At 48.1% G+C, this 20,783-nt stretch overlaps 1 protein-coding gene across 7 annotated transcripts in view; it reads right to left on the reverse strand.

Annotated features, from left to right (window-relative positions):
• sdk2a (sidekick cell adhesion molecule 2a) overlaps positions 1-20,783 on the reverse strand; it is a 105,860-nt gene that overhangs the window by 37,249 nt on the left and 47,828 nt on the right. For 5 of the 7 annotated variants that reach the window (XM_030408514.1, XM_030408510.1, XM_030408513.1 and 2 more), the window contains exons 2-10: positions 12,323-12,485; positions 10,074-10,180; positions 9,644-9,791; positions 6,942-7,075; positions 2,118-2,229; positions 1,513-1,703; positions 1,174-1,257; positions 859-1,053; positions 223-339 (exon numbers count right to left, since the gene is read on the reverse strand). In XM_030408514.1, coding sequence (XP_030264374.1) covers positions 223-339; positions 859-1,053; positions 1,174-1,257; positions 1,513-1,703; positions 2,118-2,229; positions 6,942-7,075; positions 9,644-9,791; positions 10,074-10,180; positions 12,323-12,485 — 1,251 coding nt within the window. The remainder of the gene's footprint in view (positions 1-222; positions 340-858; positions 1,054-1,173; positions 1,258-1,512; positions 1,704-2,117; positions 2,230-6,941; positions 7,076-9,643; positions 9,792-10,073; positions 10,181-12,322; positions 12,486-20,783) is intronic. The other 2 variants (XM_030408512.1, XM_030408509.1) reach the window with 1 other exon arrangement.

Raw genomic sequence — 20,783 nt, forward strand, 5'->3', positions numbered from 1 at the left:
GATGGATGGTTTGGGATGAAGAAAAGGGGGGAACAAGGAGAAAGAGAGATTAGGGTATTGGAAACATGTCAGGGGAAACAAACAGAAAACGGGGAAGCAGCGCAGCGAGGTGCGGAATCTCGTTTGGAGAAAATGCATATTCTCAAGCGCTTTTCTCCAAGTCTGACGAGTCCAACATAATGAACCGGCCGCTTCGCAACCTCACGCTGTTAACCCACGCACCTTTCTGCCAGGTGATGGCGGGCCGCGGGGCTCCCGAGGTCTCGCAATGCAGGATGACTGACATGCCGTCAATCACGGCGCTGTCAGCGGGGCCGGCCGTGATGTTGGGAGCGATACCTGCGAGGGGGGAGGAGTCCGCCACACACACACACACACACACACAAAGAAACACACACACATGCACAACAAGATCAAGTGAGACAAAGGTGATAATGAGACATATAAACAGTTTTGGTTCTAATAAAGCAGACGGCAGCTGAGAGCTTAATAGACTTGACAAAAGGGGCGGCTGTCAGGTCTCATTTTCAGGGACAGCTTGGAGAATGTGACAAGGCAAGTCTCCATCTCCCCTTCTCTCTCACTCTCTCTCTCTCTCTCTCTGCTTTCTGCTGCACATTCAAAAATAGCCAATAATTGCCCGAGCATCCAAGGTGACAAATCTGTCAATGCGAGGAGATATATAGATAGACGGGGGTGTAGGAGGCAAGACGGAGAGAGGGAGAAAAGAGGATTAGAGAACGCGAACAGTGGAGCGGATTTAAGGAATAAGAAAAGGGAGGGAACAGAGACGGGAAGATGAGCGGAATTAAGCAGCAGACGTGCAGATAGCTTTGAAATGTCTTCAAGGGGACGTACTCGTAACAGCTAGGTAGGTGTTTGTCTGGATCTCTCCTGCGAGATTGCGGGCGAAGCACTGAAACATCCCCGTATCATCCGGCAGGAGGCCGTTGATCTGCAGGCTGCCTCCCACCAGCACCCTGTACCTGGGCATCTTCACCGGGCTGATGGGCACCGCGTCCTTATACCACACTATGTCGGGCTGCGGCGTGCCTGCGGAGGAAGGAGAGGATTAGTTTGTTTTTTTTTCCCCCCCCCGTGTCACCGTGACCCTTTTTATTCCTTCTTTTTTGCTCTTTCGCTCAGCACACACAAAAACCAAACAGCGCTAACCTCGAGCCTGACAGGGGATATCCACCACCTTCTCCATCTCTGCGCTGATGTGGCTCGGCGGCTCTTTGACAAACAGAGGGTACTCTGTTTCAAAGGAGAGAGAGAGAGAGAGAAGAAAAAGCATGAAAAATCGCTCTATTAAAGCCTTAAAAACAACTCGCAAATCGTCTTTTTTTTTTTTTAATCTCTTTCTTGAGATAAGAACATCAGCTCCATTACCGGAGTATAAAATGGCAACAGAAATGTTCTCTCAACATCAGGGGGGGGTTAGCACGCTGATGCAATGTTTGGATAATTCAAGCCAAGCTGTTAAAACACACGAGCTGCTGGGTTAGTTACCGAGAACGTGCAGGAAGGCCCCGGCGGTCACCGAGGGGACGCTGCTGCTGCGGAGCGACGCCTCGCACTCGTAGAAGCCGCTGTCGCTGACCGCGGGCAGGCTGATGACCAATCGGCGGCCAAAGTCCCGGATGCCGGTGTTTACCACCACGCCGTCTTTCCTCCAAGTGATACTCATTTTGACGAGGGGTCTGCCGGAGGAAAAAAAAAAGATGAAAAGGAAGAAAAAAGAGCGAGCTGGAGTGTGGGTTTTTAATACAGATTCGTATTCTGTTTCAAGGTTACGGAGCGTTGAGAGAGCAACGGGATACATCTGTCATTTTGATTAAGTCTTTGAATTGGAGATAATAGTCAGGATTCAGGACTGGAGTTGCGCAAGACGGCGCGAACAGAGCGAGAGAGGGGCCTTGAATCAAAGGGGGAAGAATGGGAGGGGAGCGGTGCAAAAAATGAGAGGCGAACAAAATACTTTTCCATCATGTTCAAACAAAAGATCTCAAGATTAATTCGAGTCATAAAGTATCGGATGTGGAGGTGAGCGAGGGTGTTTGCATAAAGCCCGCCATGCGTGTCTGCCTGCGCGGGAAAAGAAAGAAAAAGCGTACCTCGCGTTGGCGACACACTCGATGACGGCCTCGTTTCTCCCCATGGTTACGCTGGTGTTCTTCGGGGGGACGATGATAGACGGGGCGATGGGGTCCGCCGGTCCTCCCACATCTATCACACACACAGAAGGCAGATAGAAAAAACGTGAGAAAATCTATAAGCTATATGCAGAGCTCAGATTAATCCCCTGCACCTGTCTGGCGCAGCCAATCGAGCACGACTCCATCCTTACACAGAGACTGACAATCTGTCACTAGCGGCGGCAGGTAGCCGGCGTGCTATCACCCAACCATTAACACCCCTGTCTTTACTTTAGATCCTTTTCTCCAGCGCGCACGCCGCTTCCAGAGCACGGTGTTAGCCCAGGTGTTAGAAGCCATTATGTAGCATAATTGAGACAAACACAAAAGGCGATTAAATGCAGCACCATCACTCACGGGTTTCACGGAGCCTCCAGCCAACCATCGATTCACTGCCCTCAATCAGTGATCTCTCTCTGAATCTGATCTCATTTCCCCCCCCACCTCCCCGGAGTACGACTACGGGCCTGTGCGCTCGTATGTGTTTGAGTGATTGCGTGTTTTCGCGCCGCATGTGGGTTTCCCAGCGAAGGCTTTCTTTTTCCCCGACGCTATCCCGGGTTAATAGCGCGCCTAATCAAGTTTTCATTATCATTATTGTTATTTTGCGCCACCTCATTGTAAATCACAGCCTTTCAAGGCCCGTTTTTGTGGGAGCTCAGCGGTGTAATGACAACGCTTCCTCTGCAAACACTGTCTGAATGTGGGCGCAGGCCTGCTGATGGGCCGCCGCTGTTTGGTTTCTGCTCCCACTTTGATTGCCTCGTTCGCGTCTCCGGCTCCTCGGCTGCAGAGTTTAAAAATGATTCTCGCAATTTCGGTTTAATACAGACTTGTTGAGAAAAGTTGGAAAACACTTTTAAACAATTTGCCTCGTGGAATTAGATTTTTTTCTGCAAGGCTCGCATATAAATTCTCTTTCATGTGATCGGCTCCGTAAGTTTTGAAGTCAATGTAAAGCGTCAGAGAGTTCAGTCGTTCGCGGTAAAGAAACTGGACTTGAAAGCGGTGATTTCAGCTGGTACAGACACCGACTACGACTGCTTGGAGTCACATTTAGCTGCTGCTGACATTTAACATTTCAAAAATTACAGCATTTGAATTAAACCCCAGAGCAAAAACCTACACGCCGACCGAGACGATGATCCCTCGAGGCACCACAGAGTGAATAAAACAGGTTAGTGGTGAACTCTGATCTTAAAACTCGGTGTCATGATGTTTGTCCACCAGGGGCGCACTCAGGATGTTTGAGGGTCGAAAAATATAAGAAGGGCACCAGGGGTGGCTGTGGCTCAGGAGGTAGAGCCAGCGTCTTGTTACTGGAAGGTCGCTGGTTTGATTCCCCTGGCCTGCATGTCGGAGTGTCGTTGGGCGAGATACTGAACACGAAACTGCTCCCGATGTGCTGGGCGGCATTTTTGCACTTCTGGTTCCCTCGTCTCGAAGTCAAAGTGTTTTCTGAACGTGTTTTTTTTTGGTTAGACGCCTAAAATACTGTCTGTGATCAACCCAGGCTTTGGGATTTTTAAAAATGTAATTTCAGTATTGTTTTATGAAAGAACAGCTTGAGAGACGACAGGAAACGGGATGGGATTCAGTTTAAAACCACTCTAACTTTACCACTTGTAGCTACTTTACTAACTTTAGCTTCTGCGTTGTAAGCATCATAAACTCGCCTTTCATTTTCTGCCAAAATCCAATTGGAAAAATCCCATTTACTCGTGTGTGTTTTATAAAAATGAATACCTCAAATGTATTTTACATATATTACTAGATTATATATTTGTATTATATAATATATGGTATGATTTTAACAATAAATACAATGAAAATAAGCAAAAATCAGATATATTTGTCAATATGTAGGAAAAATATCCTTGATATATTCAGTCATTTGATGCAAATATTTAATAATAAATTAGATCTTCATATAAAGACAACATATTTCCATTACATCAGTGTTTTCTCTCTCTATAAATAAATAAACAGACACAGCTCTGTGTTACTGCAGCTGACTGCAAGGTTTTTAAAATTCTACGACACATCCAGATGAATCCATTCCATCGCGGTGGTGGTGGTGGTGAGGCATCATCTTGGGGGCATTATTGACATTATTATTAATTAGCATCGCGCAGACCGATCAATCCACGCAGAGCATCCCGCTGTCAAGTCAGCAGGGGAGTTTAAAAAAAAAAAACGGAGAAAGATGAACTTAAACAGGCTGCAATGATTCGCAGGGATTTATGAGGAAAAATCTAAATCACTCGGATCAGAACTTATCGGCTAAAATGTGTGTAATTTGTGCAGTTTTTCTCGCCTAATTATCGGAGGAGATTATGTAGAAAGTTTGCCGGGTGCTGGGTCTGATGACGTCTGAGCTCCTGATGCATTCAGGGGAGAAGAAGAAGTGGATGGATGGAGAGGGAAGAGAAGGGCGGAGGGAGATCTCTATCAGCAACACAGCTGCCGTGATTAGTTGATTAAGTGATTAGTCGAGTATTTTGATCATCGGTTCATTGTTTCAGTAACTCTTTAAGCAATAATGTCAAACATTTGCTGGTTCCAGCTGCTTTAAATGGAAGGATTTGAAACTTTGGTGGAGGAACATTGTGTGATTTTCTTGTCAGACTTTCTGAGAACGAGGGCATGAATCTTGATTGAGAAGTACAAAAGGGCACTGTTGGGCGGAGGTATACTCTCTACTGACTAGTTTATGACGGTAAATGTGGAGCCTTTTTGATTCTGGACTGTCGGTTGGACGAGAGAAACGTTTTGAGGACGTCACTTTGAACCATAACGAGGATTATTGCCAATTTTTCCACATTTTAGGGAACAAATGATGAAATCATCAGCAGCAGAAATCGATGATGACACGTATTTGTTAGTTGCCATGGCTACCCTAATATATACATATTCATTCTCTTTCAAAAAGAGGACGAGATGAAGAATAAGCAAAGTCACTGAGGTCACTAATGAGTATAAACAGCACATGGTACATAATCGTCTGTGGATGATTTATTAATGAGATGAATAAAATAGTTGCTGTATGTTTTTTTCAGCAGAGCGCTGACAGTCGACTACAACGCGGTGTTTAAGGTTAACAAAATTGTTTACAGATTTGTGTAAATAAGTGTTAAACAGACCGATAAATTAGTTTAATAAGCAGCGTTAAATTCCGTAATATTTCCCCGAGACTTCCGTCCACGTTCGCCAGCGGGGGGGGGGGGAAAAAAAGATCAGGACTCCGTCGCTCTCGTCCAATAACTCATTTTTTAGTTTCTTGGAAGACATGATTGGTTCTCCGGCAGACGCTAATTAATGTATTGCAGTTCATAAACTCTCAGTGGTGAGAATACCTCGAGTGTGTAATCTTCTAATTAAATGGGGAAGTAAACAACGTGGTGACCTGCATAGCAAGTTTCTAGCTGCTAATGTCACCAGATTGTTCTACATCTGTCCAAAGACGACTGTGGAACCTCATACTCGGAAGAACGGAACATAAAAAAAGCAACATGTCTGCCCGGTCGGAGCATTAGCTGGCGTCAGTTTCCTTTCTTTCTTTTTCTTTTTTTTTTTTTTTACTATTAAACTCAGCTCCATCTCATTTGTATGCTCCCTTCGGAACGCCGCTCCCCCCTCCTGCATATTTTTCTCTCTTTTCTCTCCACAGACTAAAATGAACAAATGCAGCCGTAAAAAAAAAAAAAAAAAAAAAGAAACCTTATTGACTTTCAGATGCAAAGTGCGGCTGTGTGATCCATGAGGCCAGATTCAGTGATACTCGGCGATATCTGGTCCCCGCAGATTGCCGCGTCATGCGTGCTGAATTACAAACACTTTATTAATGATATGACGAGCAGATGCTGGAGCCGGCGGGAAGCTGATACTGAAAATGCTGCCGCTCCACATGTGGATGAAAAACCTCCTCGCACGGCAGCGAAAAAGAGGATTTTGCTGGCATTCGAAAAAACACCAATCAGGTAGTCGTAACCTCCGGTTTTTGACATCTGCTATACATCGCAGCCGTTTCATCTTCTATCAAAGTTTGTGTTGTATCATCATAAATATTACATTCACAGCCGGTCGGAGAATACATGTGTTGACTCCTTTAATTGGCTGCTCAAAGTAAGCAGAGGAAAAAAACTGTTTCTGGGTTGTTTTTTTTTTGTTGTTTGGATCAAAGTAAGCAATGGTAGGTGGGGCGACAAGGAAAGCGACAGGTTCGGTTAAACACTAATGATTTGACACGGAGCCGCGCTCGCACAAGAAACGCCCGAACGTTATTTGAAGTTGTGTACACGCTCGGTTTGTAAGCGAGGCCGACCTTCTAGTCTGATGTGTGTCTGCGCGTTGCATGTTAATCACTCCCCCGCTCGCTCGCTTGATGTCATTTTCATAAATCTGCTTGTTTTTTGTGAGGAGTGATTAAAGTGAAGGTCCACTTTACAGGGTGGAGAGAGAACGAGAGAGAGGGAGAGGTGCTAAACACACCTTACGAGTGTGATTCACCGCTGGAGGTTGGAGGAGGACTGTGGCGAAGGTAATGGGTGTGATTACAGCAGGACACACTGGAGAAGGAGGAGGGAGTGATCTGATGAGAGGGGTGGACGCCGGTAGATGGCGCCACGCGTTTCTACTCTCTCGACCGAGCCACCTGTCGTGTAGATGAAGCGCCCGCCGAACATTTTCATCTGCGGCAACCTGTTAAAACAATCTGCTCGTCTCCGTCTGGGGCGTACTTACTCTCCACGGTGAGCGTGATGGGCTGGCTGGTTTTGTTCTCGCCGTTCTTGTCGTTGACCGCCTGGGCGTAGTACCGCCCCGCGTCCGGCGCCACGGTGGAGAGGATGACCAGCGTGTTCTCCAGGGTGATGGCACTAAAGGGAAGAATTACCAGAACCACAGGTAGGAGACATCAGTCGAGCTGACACACGCTGTTTTCAAATGCTCTGCTCTATTTTTTTTTTTTTTTTTTTTTAACCATAACAGGTCGAGAGGGAAATCAAACATCCAGAACACACATTCAGGTGTTGGAGCCATTTCTGATATCTGCGTTGGACATTCAGGCAAATTACCTCATTTTCAACTTGGGGACCACGTTGCCTCCGATCACAGCCATCGCCAGAGCGGCGAGACGCGCATGGCGGAAATTGATTTTTTTATGGCGGTTGGTCTTGTTTTCTGATTTATTGACTGATAAAGAAATACATAAATCTTCTGACTCTGGTTTGTTTTGAACCTGGTGTTATCCAGCGTCTGCAGATTAGCACATTCCTAACGACATATTGCCTCATTGGCACATTTAAACGAAAACTGGCAACACAAAAACAAAGTCGTCTTGATGAATTCACCTGCTGGGTTCCTCCTTGAGGACACCGCGTTGGTTTACATTCATTCCCACGACACACAGCGACACAACCACTTAATTAAAACAGCTCCGGGGTCGCGTTGAATGCAGTTTGTCACCGTTTTGGCTCCCAATTAATCAAAGACGTTCCAGGTCAGCTGGTCTGCATGCGTCTCTCTAACCAAACACACACATTAACGAGCGCGCGGACACATTGCTATCATTAAAAAAAAAAACCGGCGAGCAGTTGTTTCTCACAGTCGGTTAAAATCCTGAGGGTGCAAAACTGCAAAACACAAACAAACACACGCGCGCTCACATAAATTATGTCTCCGAAAGAAAAGCGCGCACAAACAATACGGTCTTCAAGGTACCGGTTCAGAAACAGTTTCCCTCTCATTTTCTATTCACTAATCCTGCAGGACAAAGTTTACTGTAATTCCAGCAGAAGTTTGGAGGAGCGCTGCCGGTCTTGTGAGACGCTGCAGGCCAGTGTGAGTTCGGTTCACAGAGGCTCAGTCAGTCTTAATATATCGGGACAAATTAATTGGTCCCGAAACAGCTTTGTGCAACTAGCTAAACTTAGATGTCTACATATTTGAAGTGTATTTGTATGATGTGAGCCACAGTCAAACTCCATCTGTGTGCAACCTGCCTCATTATAAAGACATGAATAACTGTGACGGACAGATCTGAAAAGGGCGAATCCCTAATTTAGTGCGAACTGTGAGCTTTTGCTTTGCTTTGGGGCGTGAAACACATTTCTGATTCCTCCCAAATTAACCGAATCTGAAAATGATGGTCAGGCGCAGAAACAACACGCTAAAAAAAACCCCCCACAAAACACCGAGCTATTCCTTTAAAATGCATTTTTTAGTGTGCGGCCGTTGCGTCGCAGCAGCCTGGAGAAACCGGCGGACGGCGGACGTTTGAGAAGCGGCCATTAAATGAGAACTGACGCTAAGCGCGAGGCCAGATTAGACTCTCCGTGTCTGCCAGCATCTTCCTGATCGGCGAGGGATAAACAGACACACTCCTGGACAATTAGGAGCCGAGGCTTTTTTTTACCGAGTCAACAGACACCGGCGCAAAACACACAAACACCGACGTACACACGCGCCTGTGAATATCAATGTGGCCTGACACAAAGTGAGCAAACAAGCGGTAAATGCAGAGTGTCCTGTCAGTGCCTCTCATTGTCACGGAGCAAAGCTTCACCGCTTCACTTCTGATAAGAGTCAGCGCCGTAGAAACCAGCTCCCAGAATTGGTCGAAACATTCATGGAAGGAGGGTGAGACGTTTTTTTTTTCCTCTCTCGCAATTTCTCTCCCCGCTTTTTGGAGCCTCGCAGACAGAAGATGGAGAGCCGGGTAGAAGTCCTCATGTCAGCCACGACATGCCAACAGTCGCTGCTGAATAATAGATGAGGAGGTGGTTTCTGAGGAGTAGTGGGCTGCCTTCTTCTATTTGTCCGGGACGGCAGAATTAATCTCAGGTGATTACCTTCACAGTGTCTGTTCGGATCCGAACCAGCTGCCGTGCTGGTGCTCACACATCGCAGCACATACAGTCCCACCAAGAACTCCCACTGTGCACATATGGCCTTATATAGATTCTTACTGCATGCACATGTGCACACACACATCCTCCCACACACAAATCCACCCAGGGGTGAGTGCTGTCAGTCAAACACATCATCAATTGAGGCCTTTTGTCCAATTTTGTCTAATTGGTTCCCCTGCTGCCTGCTCTATCTCCACCCTTCAATCATTCCGCCTGCAAAGTCAATAGGGGCGATATAATAACCCGCTTTATCACTGAGAAGTGATTCAATGATCAACACAGAGCCCCGCGCCAAAGATTCGTTCATCAACTACTCCCGCTCAACTTCGGCGTGGCGGTGTGTGTGTGTGGGGAGGGATTGGAGAAAATCTGCGAGCGGTATTGAACTTCTTGGAGTTTTGCGAAGTGAATGCGATATTCTGCTTCGGGAGCTCGTTGTTCTCAAAACAGCTCGAAGGTGAGCGCACGCGCTCAAACACACGGCAGTAAAAAACACACCAGTCCTGGTGAAGCCGAGGTGAAAAGTGGACTCACATGCGGCTGCTGGAGGGAATCTTCCGCCCGTCTCTGAACCAGGTGATCTGCGGCCGGGGGAAGCTGTGGATCCGCGGCGCGTGGATGAGAGCGCCCTCGCCCTGAGATACAGTTTGGGACCTCTCGGCCTCCACAAAGCCGCCCATGTCTGGCAGGAATAAAAGAGAAGAGCAACGTGAGGAGGGGAGACAAAGAAAATTAAATATTAACACCAGGAGAGGAAAATGTTGCCAACACGGTGGAGAAGCGCGCCAGCAACAAAGCAGATGAAAAGGAGGAATTGTCATTATTACCACCTTTTCAAAACCTAAGCTCCTTTACTCGGAGTGACTCATCCACATACTGTGCATGACAAGCCTTTAACAAAAACATTGTCCTCCCCTTCCTCCGTCAGAACTGGAGGATATAAGGAACACAAGCCCACACTTACAGGCGACCTGCACTTCAGTGCTGCACTGCATTATAGCTCCCACTCGGTTCCTCACGATGCAGCGGTAGTGGCCGGCGTGCGCTCTGTCCAGCGAGGGGATCAGGTACCTAATGGGCACACGCAAAAACCACAAAGCGCCATTAGTCATCATCAGCGTGACGGACAGCCGCATTTGTCATCTTGACGCTTTTGTTGCTCCCCCCCCACACTCGAGATGCCAAATTAATGGAGATGTTTCAATGGGCACCAGCTCAAATCCACTTAGCCAACAGGGCGGCTCTGAAGTGTGACGCCGTGGTGCAGGACAGCAGATACAGAACGTGGTGTTGTTTTAAAGGAAAAGTTCACCCAAAAATGAAAAAAGCAGTCGCTACTTTCGGAAAGTTGGGTGAAGTTTCGTCGTCCACAAAACATTTCTGGAGCTTCACAGGAAAGCAGAGCTGCAGCGTCCACACAGCTGTTCTGGTTTAATCCAAGAGTCTGAAAGATCCTAAATTGATTCTCCAAATGTGAGATCAAGCTCATGCACCCACTTCAGATGTGGTGCGTGCCAACGCTTTTATCTTAGCAGCTGTAATAAAGATTTAAAACATCTTCTGTATCAATGCAGGTTCTTGGAGCTTCCGGAGACTTTTTATAAAACACCTGGACGACTTGTTTGGAGCCAGTTTGTGTTTTTTTTTTCAGCTCCTTGACTTTTTAAATCAAACTTCTTTTGCTGTGAAGCTCCAGAAATGTTTTGCGGAGTGAGAAACTTCACCTGGTTCTCCATCTGCACGACCGTGAGCAGATAATGACTGATTTCCTTTCTTTTTTATCGGTCGAACTGTTTCTTTAAGACCACACAATCCCCCTGTTGTTGTTTTGTGTCTTTACTCAGTTGAATCAAAGCGTAGCAGCCTCCGTCACACGCCGTCCCGTCCCGCGTCACCGTTGCTGCGCTTCTTCCCCCTGATGTGCATTCATGTTAAATGTTGTGTGTGAAATGCGGGCTGGATAACCCCGCAGCCGAGTCCCCTTTTAATTGGTTTGCTACAGCCACTTAGGAGTGTGAGTCCGCCCCTGCCATGCTCCCACTGCGCTGCAATTCGGGTGGAGGAGGTTAGGAGGAGGGTGGTGGGGAGAGGGGAGAGGGGAGAGGGGAGGGGGGGTCTGATTAAATGGATTCCAGTTCTCCTCTTTGATCAGGGCTGGTGAAGAATAACAAGCAGAGGGCTGCAAAAAGCAGACCCAGAGACTAAGCCACGTGAGAGCACAGCCAAACGCTGAGGAAAGACAGGGAAAGAAGAAGAAGACGGCGACGAGGAGGAGGAGGAGGAGGAGGAGGAGGAGGAGGAAGGGAGGGTGTTAGAGGGAGACAGGAAGGGGAAGGTGTGCAAGGAGGAGGGAGGAGGAGGGGGAGGAGGAGGAGGGGGAGACGACAGTGATAGCAATCAGACAACGCCACCTGGGAGTGTCTGTCCACGTCCAGGAGACGAGTCAGACTGTGAGTGGAGAGTTCAGAAAACAGGGTTAGAATGAGATGGAGGCCGACTTTTACTGTGCTGCAACCGAGACCTGGGACACACACAGCGACAGCATACAGTACATGAACACACACACACACACACACACACACACACACACACACACAGTGGCCTTGTTAGGACAAGCTGGAGCTTTCTCTCGACACACTCTGGGCTGTTAGTCGAGCTGTTCAGCTTCGTGGTTAGTGGCTGAAGAGCGTATAGTCAAAAAAAAAAGTTCCTGGTAGGAACTCTGCAGTCAGTGAAACAGCATCTTGCTGCTGACGTAGCAAAGAGCCACACGCACCGGATGACCCGAAGAAAAAAATATGCATTGTGTGATTTTTTTTTTTTTTTTTCTTCTTCTTTCTTTTCGTTTTGTTGCAGTTCCAACCAACAGCGAAGGAGAACGAGTCGGCGAAAGAGAAGAGTTATCTGCTTACACCATCTCTGGGTGTCGGAGCAGCGTGAGATACAAATCGGAATAAATCAGACAATCCCCTGAACGCAGGATGTTATGTCTCGCGGGAGACGTGCAGCCAAATCAGTCCTGAATAAATCCATGAAAATGAGACTGGAATGTGAATAAAAAACGAGCAATTGAGCTATTAGTTACAATTAAACGGCACTAAAATGTCCTCGTGTAGTAAGCTAATTACAGCTGATGAATAATAATAATAATAATAATAATAATAATAATAATAAAAAAGATAGAATCCCGTCAGACAAGGTTGAATCGCTCACCTGTACTCCAAGGAGAAACTGGTGAGCTCGGTCCCGTTGTAGATCCATTTGAACTCCAGGGGCCAGCTGCCCTCGGCCATGCAGGTGAGGACCAGGCGGTTCCCCTCCAGGTGCACCTGCGTCTGAGGAGGCTCCATCTTGAAGTACGGCGGGACATCATCTACTGGAAAGAAAGGTAGAACAAAGGGGAAGAAAACAAAGTGGTGAGAGGGGTAAAAAAAAACAAAAAAAAAAACCAGGCGGTGATTCAGTAACCCCTGTGAGCACGCACAACACAATCCCGGCAATTCACAAGAAATGAGGACTCCGAACGAGCCATTTCCATTTTTCTTCGGCGCTGATTGGGAACTTGAAGGTCAACAGAGAAGCCTGCCAAAAAGCACATGGAATAAGTTGTTACCGCCAAAAGCGGCTTACTCTTTTATTTCATTTGAAATGCGCTGGCAAAGAGGTAGAGGAGCAATTTGTGCAGCAGAGGGAAGTGTAAATGAACACTTCCATACCTCTAGATCAGTGAAAAAGAGGAGGGAAGAGAGAGACAGTCGGGGGGGAGGAGGAGGAGGAGGAGGAAGGGGGAACAGACAGAAAGCAGATGGAGAAAAATACGGCAGAGATTGCGAACGGGAAAAAAAAAAAAAGAACACAAGCACGCGAAGGAGGAAGAGAGTGTGAAACTAAGAAGCCATGGGGGGTGGAGGTGGTGGGGGGGATGGAAGGGGCTGCTTTAGAAAACACAAAGTTTCCCAGCCTTAAACCCTCTTCTCTGACAGGATGAGTTATGCTCTGTGCCTCCCTTCATTTATCTTTATAGTTCCCTAATGCAGCCAGATTATACAGGCCCCATCCGCAACACTGCACACGGCCTGCGCAGCCACAGAAAGCCTTTAAGGTGCGACGCGAGGTCCAGGGCTGAGCTCGGAGACAAAGTGCTTTCATTTGAGCTGATGAAAAAGGCATGATCAGACCTATTGATCTGTCTGCCTCGCCAGCCACGGGCGACACTGAGCCGATTGTGCCAGTGTTTGTGGCGGGCTAATTAAAGTCTGTATTAATAGTTGCAGTAAGCCGCCAAGGCCCGGAGCACGCCTGGTTCTGGGTCTACCACACTGGCTGACTCACTCTCATGGCTGATTACTGGAGCTCCTCGCTCTCTCTCGCTCTCTCTCTCTCCATCCACATCCAAGTTAACGCCTGAGATTTATGGCGGTAAACGCAGAGGATGGTGTGGTGGAACTGGGCGAATGTGAGGGCAGCCTCGCCGGGGATACAGAAAATTGAACCTGATTGAAACTGTAAATAAAAGAATGACTGTGCACCTCTGTGTTTCACACAAACACAAGACAGCAGGACACACCGGCGCCGGTAATACCCTCCGGAAAAAAAAGCTGCGGCTCGCTCTCGTATCTGCATCCCAGCGAAACACACCGCTCGTAAAGAAAAAAGAGGCAAACAAACAACAGCCATCTCATTGCTTCCCATTTGCAACAACCGGTCCTTACAGTGTCCCCTCGTCTGGTGACAGCAACACTCCACTTCCTGGCTAAATCTGCACTTCCTACCACCCTCGCCTGGACATCTCCAAAACAAACACTGTCAAACCCGACAGGCCCTCGAAAACTGATCCCCGTCTGAGCCCAAATGGAGGAGCCATCCTCCTCTTTTCCCTCCAGCGGTAGCCGCAGGAGAGGCGGCTTTAGTGTAATTCCATCCACTCATAAATGTATTTGTACTTGACACACACAGACACACACACACGCGCGCTCCAGACACACAAAACATTCTCTTGCGCCTGAAAAAAAAAAAAAAAAAAAGCCGACAAAGGCAACACCAGACCACTTCCAGCCGGTCCGGGCGCTCGGTGGCAACGTGCACTTAGCAATGCGGCTCCATCAACAAGCCGCCATTAGAGACCTGCACACGCCGAACCCAGCCGCACGCATCGATCGTCTGAGGGAAGGGATATGCATAATGCCAAGTAGTTACCCGTGTGGAATTGTGGACCGGGGAATTGAGTGCATGGTAATCACCGCCGCGGTTTTACCTGTTTCACTTCTATTCATGCGCTCACATTCATTCCCGCCTCGACCGAACCATTCGTCTGAAGTCTGATTATGGATCCCAGAGCGCCGCGGCTCCTGTGACCAATTTTACAGTTAAAGCAAAGTGTATATTTTTCGGGAACAAAGCCAGCGAGGGGGCCGAAGAAAAAGCCATTGTTTGACATCACATAAAGAACAGAATCGACAGTCCCGTTCCAATGTTGCTGAATCGGAGATTGTTACATGGATCGCTCCCCGTGAAACACGACTGAAGTGATCGTCTCTCCGACGCTCGGTGAGAAACTAAAGTGGCCGCTGACCGCTGACAGTTCTGACTGCTGCAGGAGGATGGGAGCATTTCGTCTGCACACCGGGCTCTGGGATCTAATGAGTTTCCAACAGAGAACCTCTTGTCTGACCCTCGTTCTCCCCTTCCTCCTCATCACTGTGCTTTTGATCTTCACAGCGAACCGCTGAGGTCAAACGACACCGATGCGTGTTTGTGTCTGCGGTGGACAGTGGGCGTGTTTTAAGTGCGGCGTCTTTTCTTCTCTGTGTGCGAGCCTCCCACTGCAGAGGAATTCTGTGAGGCATCAAACGTGTCTGACTGTAAATCGAAGTGGGGGATGTTGTCTATTTTTTGCTCCCGCAGATCTGAACAACACATGACATTAAAGTCTGTTAACATATGCAACACGTACGGCAGGTGTGTCTCACTGTGCTGCTGTCACACATGTGTTTGCCGGTTCTGATCCGACCCGTAAAGCCTCTCGGGTGTCACCTCATTTAGAGCTGCTTCAAGGAACAGAGGTGTGCTGTTCACACACACTGCCACCATTTGTTTGCATGCCGAGATTTAATATCTACACGTGGAAACACGTGATTAATGATCTTGTTTGTATGTTCTTACGTCGATCACAAACTCGTCCTTTGCGCCTCAATTAGTCAGGAAATCTTAATCGAGTATTTTACTTTCGCTTTTTCAACTTGTGGAGAGACGGCACAATCGCACTCCACTCGTAAAAAAATCGGTTTCCACTTGAATAAAACGTTTTTTGTTTTTTTTCTCTCTCTTGTTCTTTTTGCCGCTGCGCTCAAAATATGAACGGGGGAAAATAATTAAGAATATATGCTTGAATTCAGCTCACTTGTTGCTGCTCTTTTGCGAGCTATTTGATTAAAAAAATAACACAGCGTTATCAGATCCTCCTCGTCTTCAGACTGAATAGACGCATTTTCAAGATCTTCTCGTCAAGTAAAAACTATCGAGCTGTGCGGACGGATAATTTCATAAGAGCCGAATCATTTTCTCCTCCAACTCAGTGTTGATTTTCTTGTACTGTCGCCTTCCTTCTCCTGCAGTGTATGTTGAGTCTGTGACCGACAAGGGCGCGTTTTGTAAGCGGTGAATCTCAAGGATTGCAAAATAAAAAAAAAAAGGCGAGTGTGGTGCGTTTTTTCTAATTATTGCTTGGCAACCAGCGCGTCACCTGTCTTCAGAGATCACTGTGATTCTGCTGTGAAGTAAACTCGCAGTCTGTAACTTTTTAATTTGGCTGGGTTGAAGAAGTTAACTTCCCAGATAGATAATTAGCTGCATCTTAAAGGAGCTCTGGCCCTGACCGAGGGTGAGAAGTCGTTCCCTGTGCACAGAGTTCTGTGCAACCAGCTGGTCCAGGAGCTTCACCTGAATGATGGTCACTTCAAGGCCCATCGTTAGTTTTTATTTTTGGATGAGTCAGGGACAGTCTGACTATGGCGTCTGGGCTCCAGGCATCCAGAGAGCTCCTGCAAAAATATGAGCCATAAAAACACGAGGTGCCCAGGGTGGATGGCAGCACATTTAACGCTTGCTGACTATAGAAAACAATTGGGAACGACGGCTCTCGCCGCAAAAAAAAAACCATAAGCTGTCTGATCGGGACTTCAGACAAATGCACAATATAATTAAATCTCCTGTGAGTATGATAGTAATACTGACTCTGTGGGAATGAGACTCAAAAATCAACTATCTTATCGACTGGAGCTTTGAGTTGGAGGCAGAGACTGTAGTGCCAGTTGATAAATATGACATGTTCACAGACACACAGCAAGTGAATGGACCGGAGGACATGTGTCCTTCTGACTGGCTGCACTGTGTCAAGGTAGAGCGGACATGCTTTCTGAGGGGAGAGACGGGGCGGACAGGAAGACAAACAGAAGAGCTCTGGCGGAGAAGAACTGTCGCTTCCTGCATCCCAGCGACTGAACAAAGGGACAGTGGCGGGGTTTGGCAGGTGCTCGGCCGGCGCCTGCTGCAGGCTTCACGTCCAGATGGAAAGCTTGAGGGGCAGCGCTTCTGGACCAGGAATTCCTGCAGCACTGTGAGCAGAGACAAAAGCAAATGGAAATGGGTCGGCAGATCGAGGGAAGACCCAAAACTGGCACCGCGGGAGCAGGGGGGGCTTTAATGTGGCCGCTGCGTGGAGGAGCCTCACCTCCAGCGCCTATTCACCAGATATAAAAAACACCTTATTCTAACCTGACAGCTGAGGTTGAATGGTGGCATGGCTCCAGCCGGGTCCCCTGCTGCAAACACAGAATTTTAATGGCTGTGAGACAAAGACCACAGGCACGGTGCAGCTTTATAAACCCAGGCCCATTGTGTTCCCCGTTGCGCCACGCTGGCACACAATCACACACTGTTCACATTGACTTTTGTCTTCTGTTGCTTTTTTTTTTTTTTTTCCCTCCCGTGCTTATTTTTATGCCTCACCTCTTTACCCCCGCTCCACTCCAGCAGCGGGGAGCTCTTCCTGCCCTCTGTTTAATCCTCAGGCACCTGTGTTTGAGCCGATGTAACCGCGTCCTCGCTGGCACTTGGCGCGACCATATCGCTGAGAGATGCGGCGATAAAGTGGAGCCTCTGCTTGTCGAAAACATTCGGAGGTCCGCTCTGATGTTATCCACTCGCTCTTTCATCATTTCTCCACTCACTCCACTCCTCTTCTTCCTTTCCTAGAACTGACGCACGCAATACATTCGGTATGCACATAACTTCCCGCCTCCATCGACCACCTCTAGTCGCGGTGCATCATGTCAGCCATGAAAATTTAGAGCTCTCATTTAGCTTCTCCGATGGGACTTTAACGTGCAGGCCGGGTCATGGTTAGCTCCTCTGATGGGGGTTATGCAACAGTCATGGGAGTGACCTTGCCCTGGTAATGGGCTGGTGAAAGGGTGCTGATTGCAGGGCTGGTGGAGGAGAGTTAAAAGCATCTTGAGGGCTGATGAAACGCTTCCCTTATAGATACAAGAGATAAAACACACACACATGTGTATGCTAGGATCAGGACTTGAAGCCCCCCGACGAAAACACACACCAACACGACAAATATACACACCTAACCTCCGCCTCCCCGCCCGCGAATACACGGCCCGTCCTGAAGGTCAACCCGTTCTGTCACTCTGTCACAAGCTGCTGTCACCGTGACAACAGGCACCCCACCGATTTACACTCCATCACTTAGGTGAGTCAGAGAGCGGGCGGACGCGGGGGGAGGGATTTCGAAAAAGAGAGCGTACGAGGGGAAAAGACAGGAGAGGAGGACGAGGGAGTGAAACAGATGGCGAGAGAAATGATAAAAAACAGAGAGAGATGGAGAAGTGATGTGGAGGCAGGACGAGGTGATGGGTGGAGGAGGCGGGTGGTGGGGTGGTGGTGGGGGAAGACAGAGAAGTGAGAAGAGAGAAGACGGGGGTGTCCTCCAGCACCAGGCGGCAAGGTGAAGCGACCCATTACAGCCCAAGCCAAACAAGCAGTCCCGGCCTGAGAGACAGCGAGGAGAGATGGAGAGCCTCCATCTAGGCCCACATTCATTTAGAGAAATGGCCCATGGATCAGGATCTGCATCTGGGAGTGAGTGCCGGTCCATCACAGCTCGATGTCCCCTCACCCCCCCCGCTCGCCGTATTTATAACCTCTTGTACATCTTTGTGCAGCATTCAGCACGACCAGTTCCTGTTCATCTGGTATCTACGCTGTGGCAACACAGACGTCACGGCCGAGGTGGCGTGCTTTTAAAAGCTCATACAGTCATGCCTCTCTGCTCGCACCGAGAGCTGAATTAGGAGTATGGATTTTCACGTTAAGCCGTCTGAAACGTTTCTCTGTTTGATGATGCTTTGATGTCGCGGGGAAAAACGTCCCCCGGGTCGCCCGCCAGATGAGAAACCTGCCTGCGTGCAGCTGTGTTGAGCCGATCGCCACGGGTTAATTGATGTGTAATTGATGTGATTAATTGAGGTGTAATGTAGCGCGGTGACGTGTGTGGGATCCGACGCGCTGTGGGCCCTATACGTGTGTGTGTGTGTTTGGGTGTACCTGTGTGTGTGTGTGTGTGTGTGTGTGTGTTTCTAGCCGGTGCTACGGAAACACAATTAGAAGCAGTAGCATCCAGCCAACAAATGGAGATTTAATTAGGAGTGAAGACGGAGCGGGAGGCCAGTCAATGGGCAGCAGATTGAATTATCTGGACACACACTCCAGCGGGCAGCGCAGACAAATTCACAGGCGCGCGCACAAACACTCATATGCACACACACACACACACACACACACACCCTTTTCTGTTTGGAATTCTTCCCTGTTTGCCTCGCTGCTCCTCTGAGTGCCTTTCTCTGCCTCTCTGCTATGCTCTGCTTCTCTCGAACTATCTTTTTCTTTTTGATTCCCTCTTCTTTTTTCCTTTTTTTTTTTCCTCCTCTCTCTACCCATCTTGGCTTTTCTCCTCTCTCTTCTCTTTTAGCCGCCACAATAACAGTTTCCTCTCCGTTCGCCGTGGCAGTCTCTTCTTTCTCGGCGGCCTTGATCTCTCCCGAAACAGTAGTTTTCATGCTCTCTCCCTCTCCCTGCCCTCTCATCAGTTGTCATCTCTTTCTCCATCTCACACTTTTCTCTCTCTCTCGCCGTCCCTTCCTTCCAGCTCTCAGTCCAGATGTCTCTGCATCTTTATTTTTTTTTTACCCCCGTCTCTCAGCATCGCTCCTTACTCTCCATCTTCCTCCGTCCTCTCCCTCTTTTTCTCTTCGGCACTGAGTCACTAGCAGTATATTGTATGGCGCACCGTGGGACGTGTCTGTGATATCCAGGAGCCTAATTAGCAAGTCCAGCTCCTGGCACAGAACACGGCACGCAGAGGAGCACAGGCACAAGGCCCGGCGTCAATTAATGAGACCTCACACACCCACAGCCGCCATTACACGCCCTCTGCAGCATCGAGTCTCTCGTCTGCTCAGCCTTGTCCGATGAACGGTGGGGAATCCGCAGCTGAACAACTGTAGCTCGGTGTAAGAAAGTTATGTCTTTAATCAACAAGGGATAGTCACAGCTTTGTAGAAGATAAAGAAAAGGATTCTCGTCGGACTTTGTGGCGTAAGATTTATGTCTTGCAGCGGAGAGCTGCGGGGATATTCTTGGCACCAACAGATCAGTGTATCAACTTTGAAATGTAAGCCAGACAGTATGGCAATTTTTCACTTTCTAAGGAAGGAGATATATGAATTTGTTTTTTCTTACGGAGAGTGCGGTTTGAGCGGAACACAACGGGAAACGATCCAGACTCCCCGCTCGTCGTAGCGCGTGTGCGACTGACATCACAGCGTTATTTCCCAGGTGTGACAGACAAGCCTTCTACGATACGGAAGAAGAAGTAAGTTGTTTTTTTTTTGCGTGTGCCAGATCGCACGCACGTCGACTTCCCCTTTCTTCCCTTTCCACTGGGGAGAAAGGAGGCAGTGGTGGGAGGGTGGGGGAGAGAAACAGGTACAAATTCTCACTTGATCTTCGCGAGAGCTAATTGACATTGTTATGAAAAAGGGTGAAAAAAAAGAAAAGAAAGGAAGCCCAGCAAAGAAAAGGCATCGCAAAACAGATAAACGACAGTAAGTGGAAGAAATAGCAAATAAAAAAAACAAAAAAACGAGCAGAGCAGCGTCGGGGATAGGAGGCGGGCAGCTTTTCTCAAGGCATGCGAAGGTTGGAAATAGGCCTAAGTGAATTTAGAAAGTAGGGCAAAGACTAATGGAGGAAAATAAACAAACGCGCTGAAATGTGAATTCCACAGGGCCCCGGGTCATTAGAGTTAATACTGCGCGCTATGCCATCTGCTGCGATTGTTTACACTAGCCTGGATAATTAGATCCTAATTAGTGGATGGTATGGTGGGGGAAACATTATTTCACACGCACCAAGATGGAGACGATCACATGCACCTGCACGGCTGAGCTGCCTGTCCATCGCGGGACATCCGCGGGGAGCTCCGAGCAGCTATCAGACAGGTCTTGATTTAATTGCTTGATGCACCAGACAAGACTCCGGTCCTCTTTTTTCCCACCCACCATTAACATATAGATAGACTTGTACTTTCTTTTTTTTTTTGGAG

This window comes from Sparus aurata, chromosome 23, assembly GCF_900880675.1.
Source record: "Sparus aurata chromosome 23, fSpaAur1.1, whole genome shotgun sequence".
Classification (NCBI taxonomy): Eukaryota; Metazoa; Chordata; class Actinopteri; order Spariformes; family Sparidae; genus Sparus; species Sparus aurata.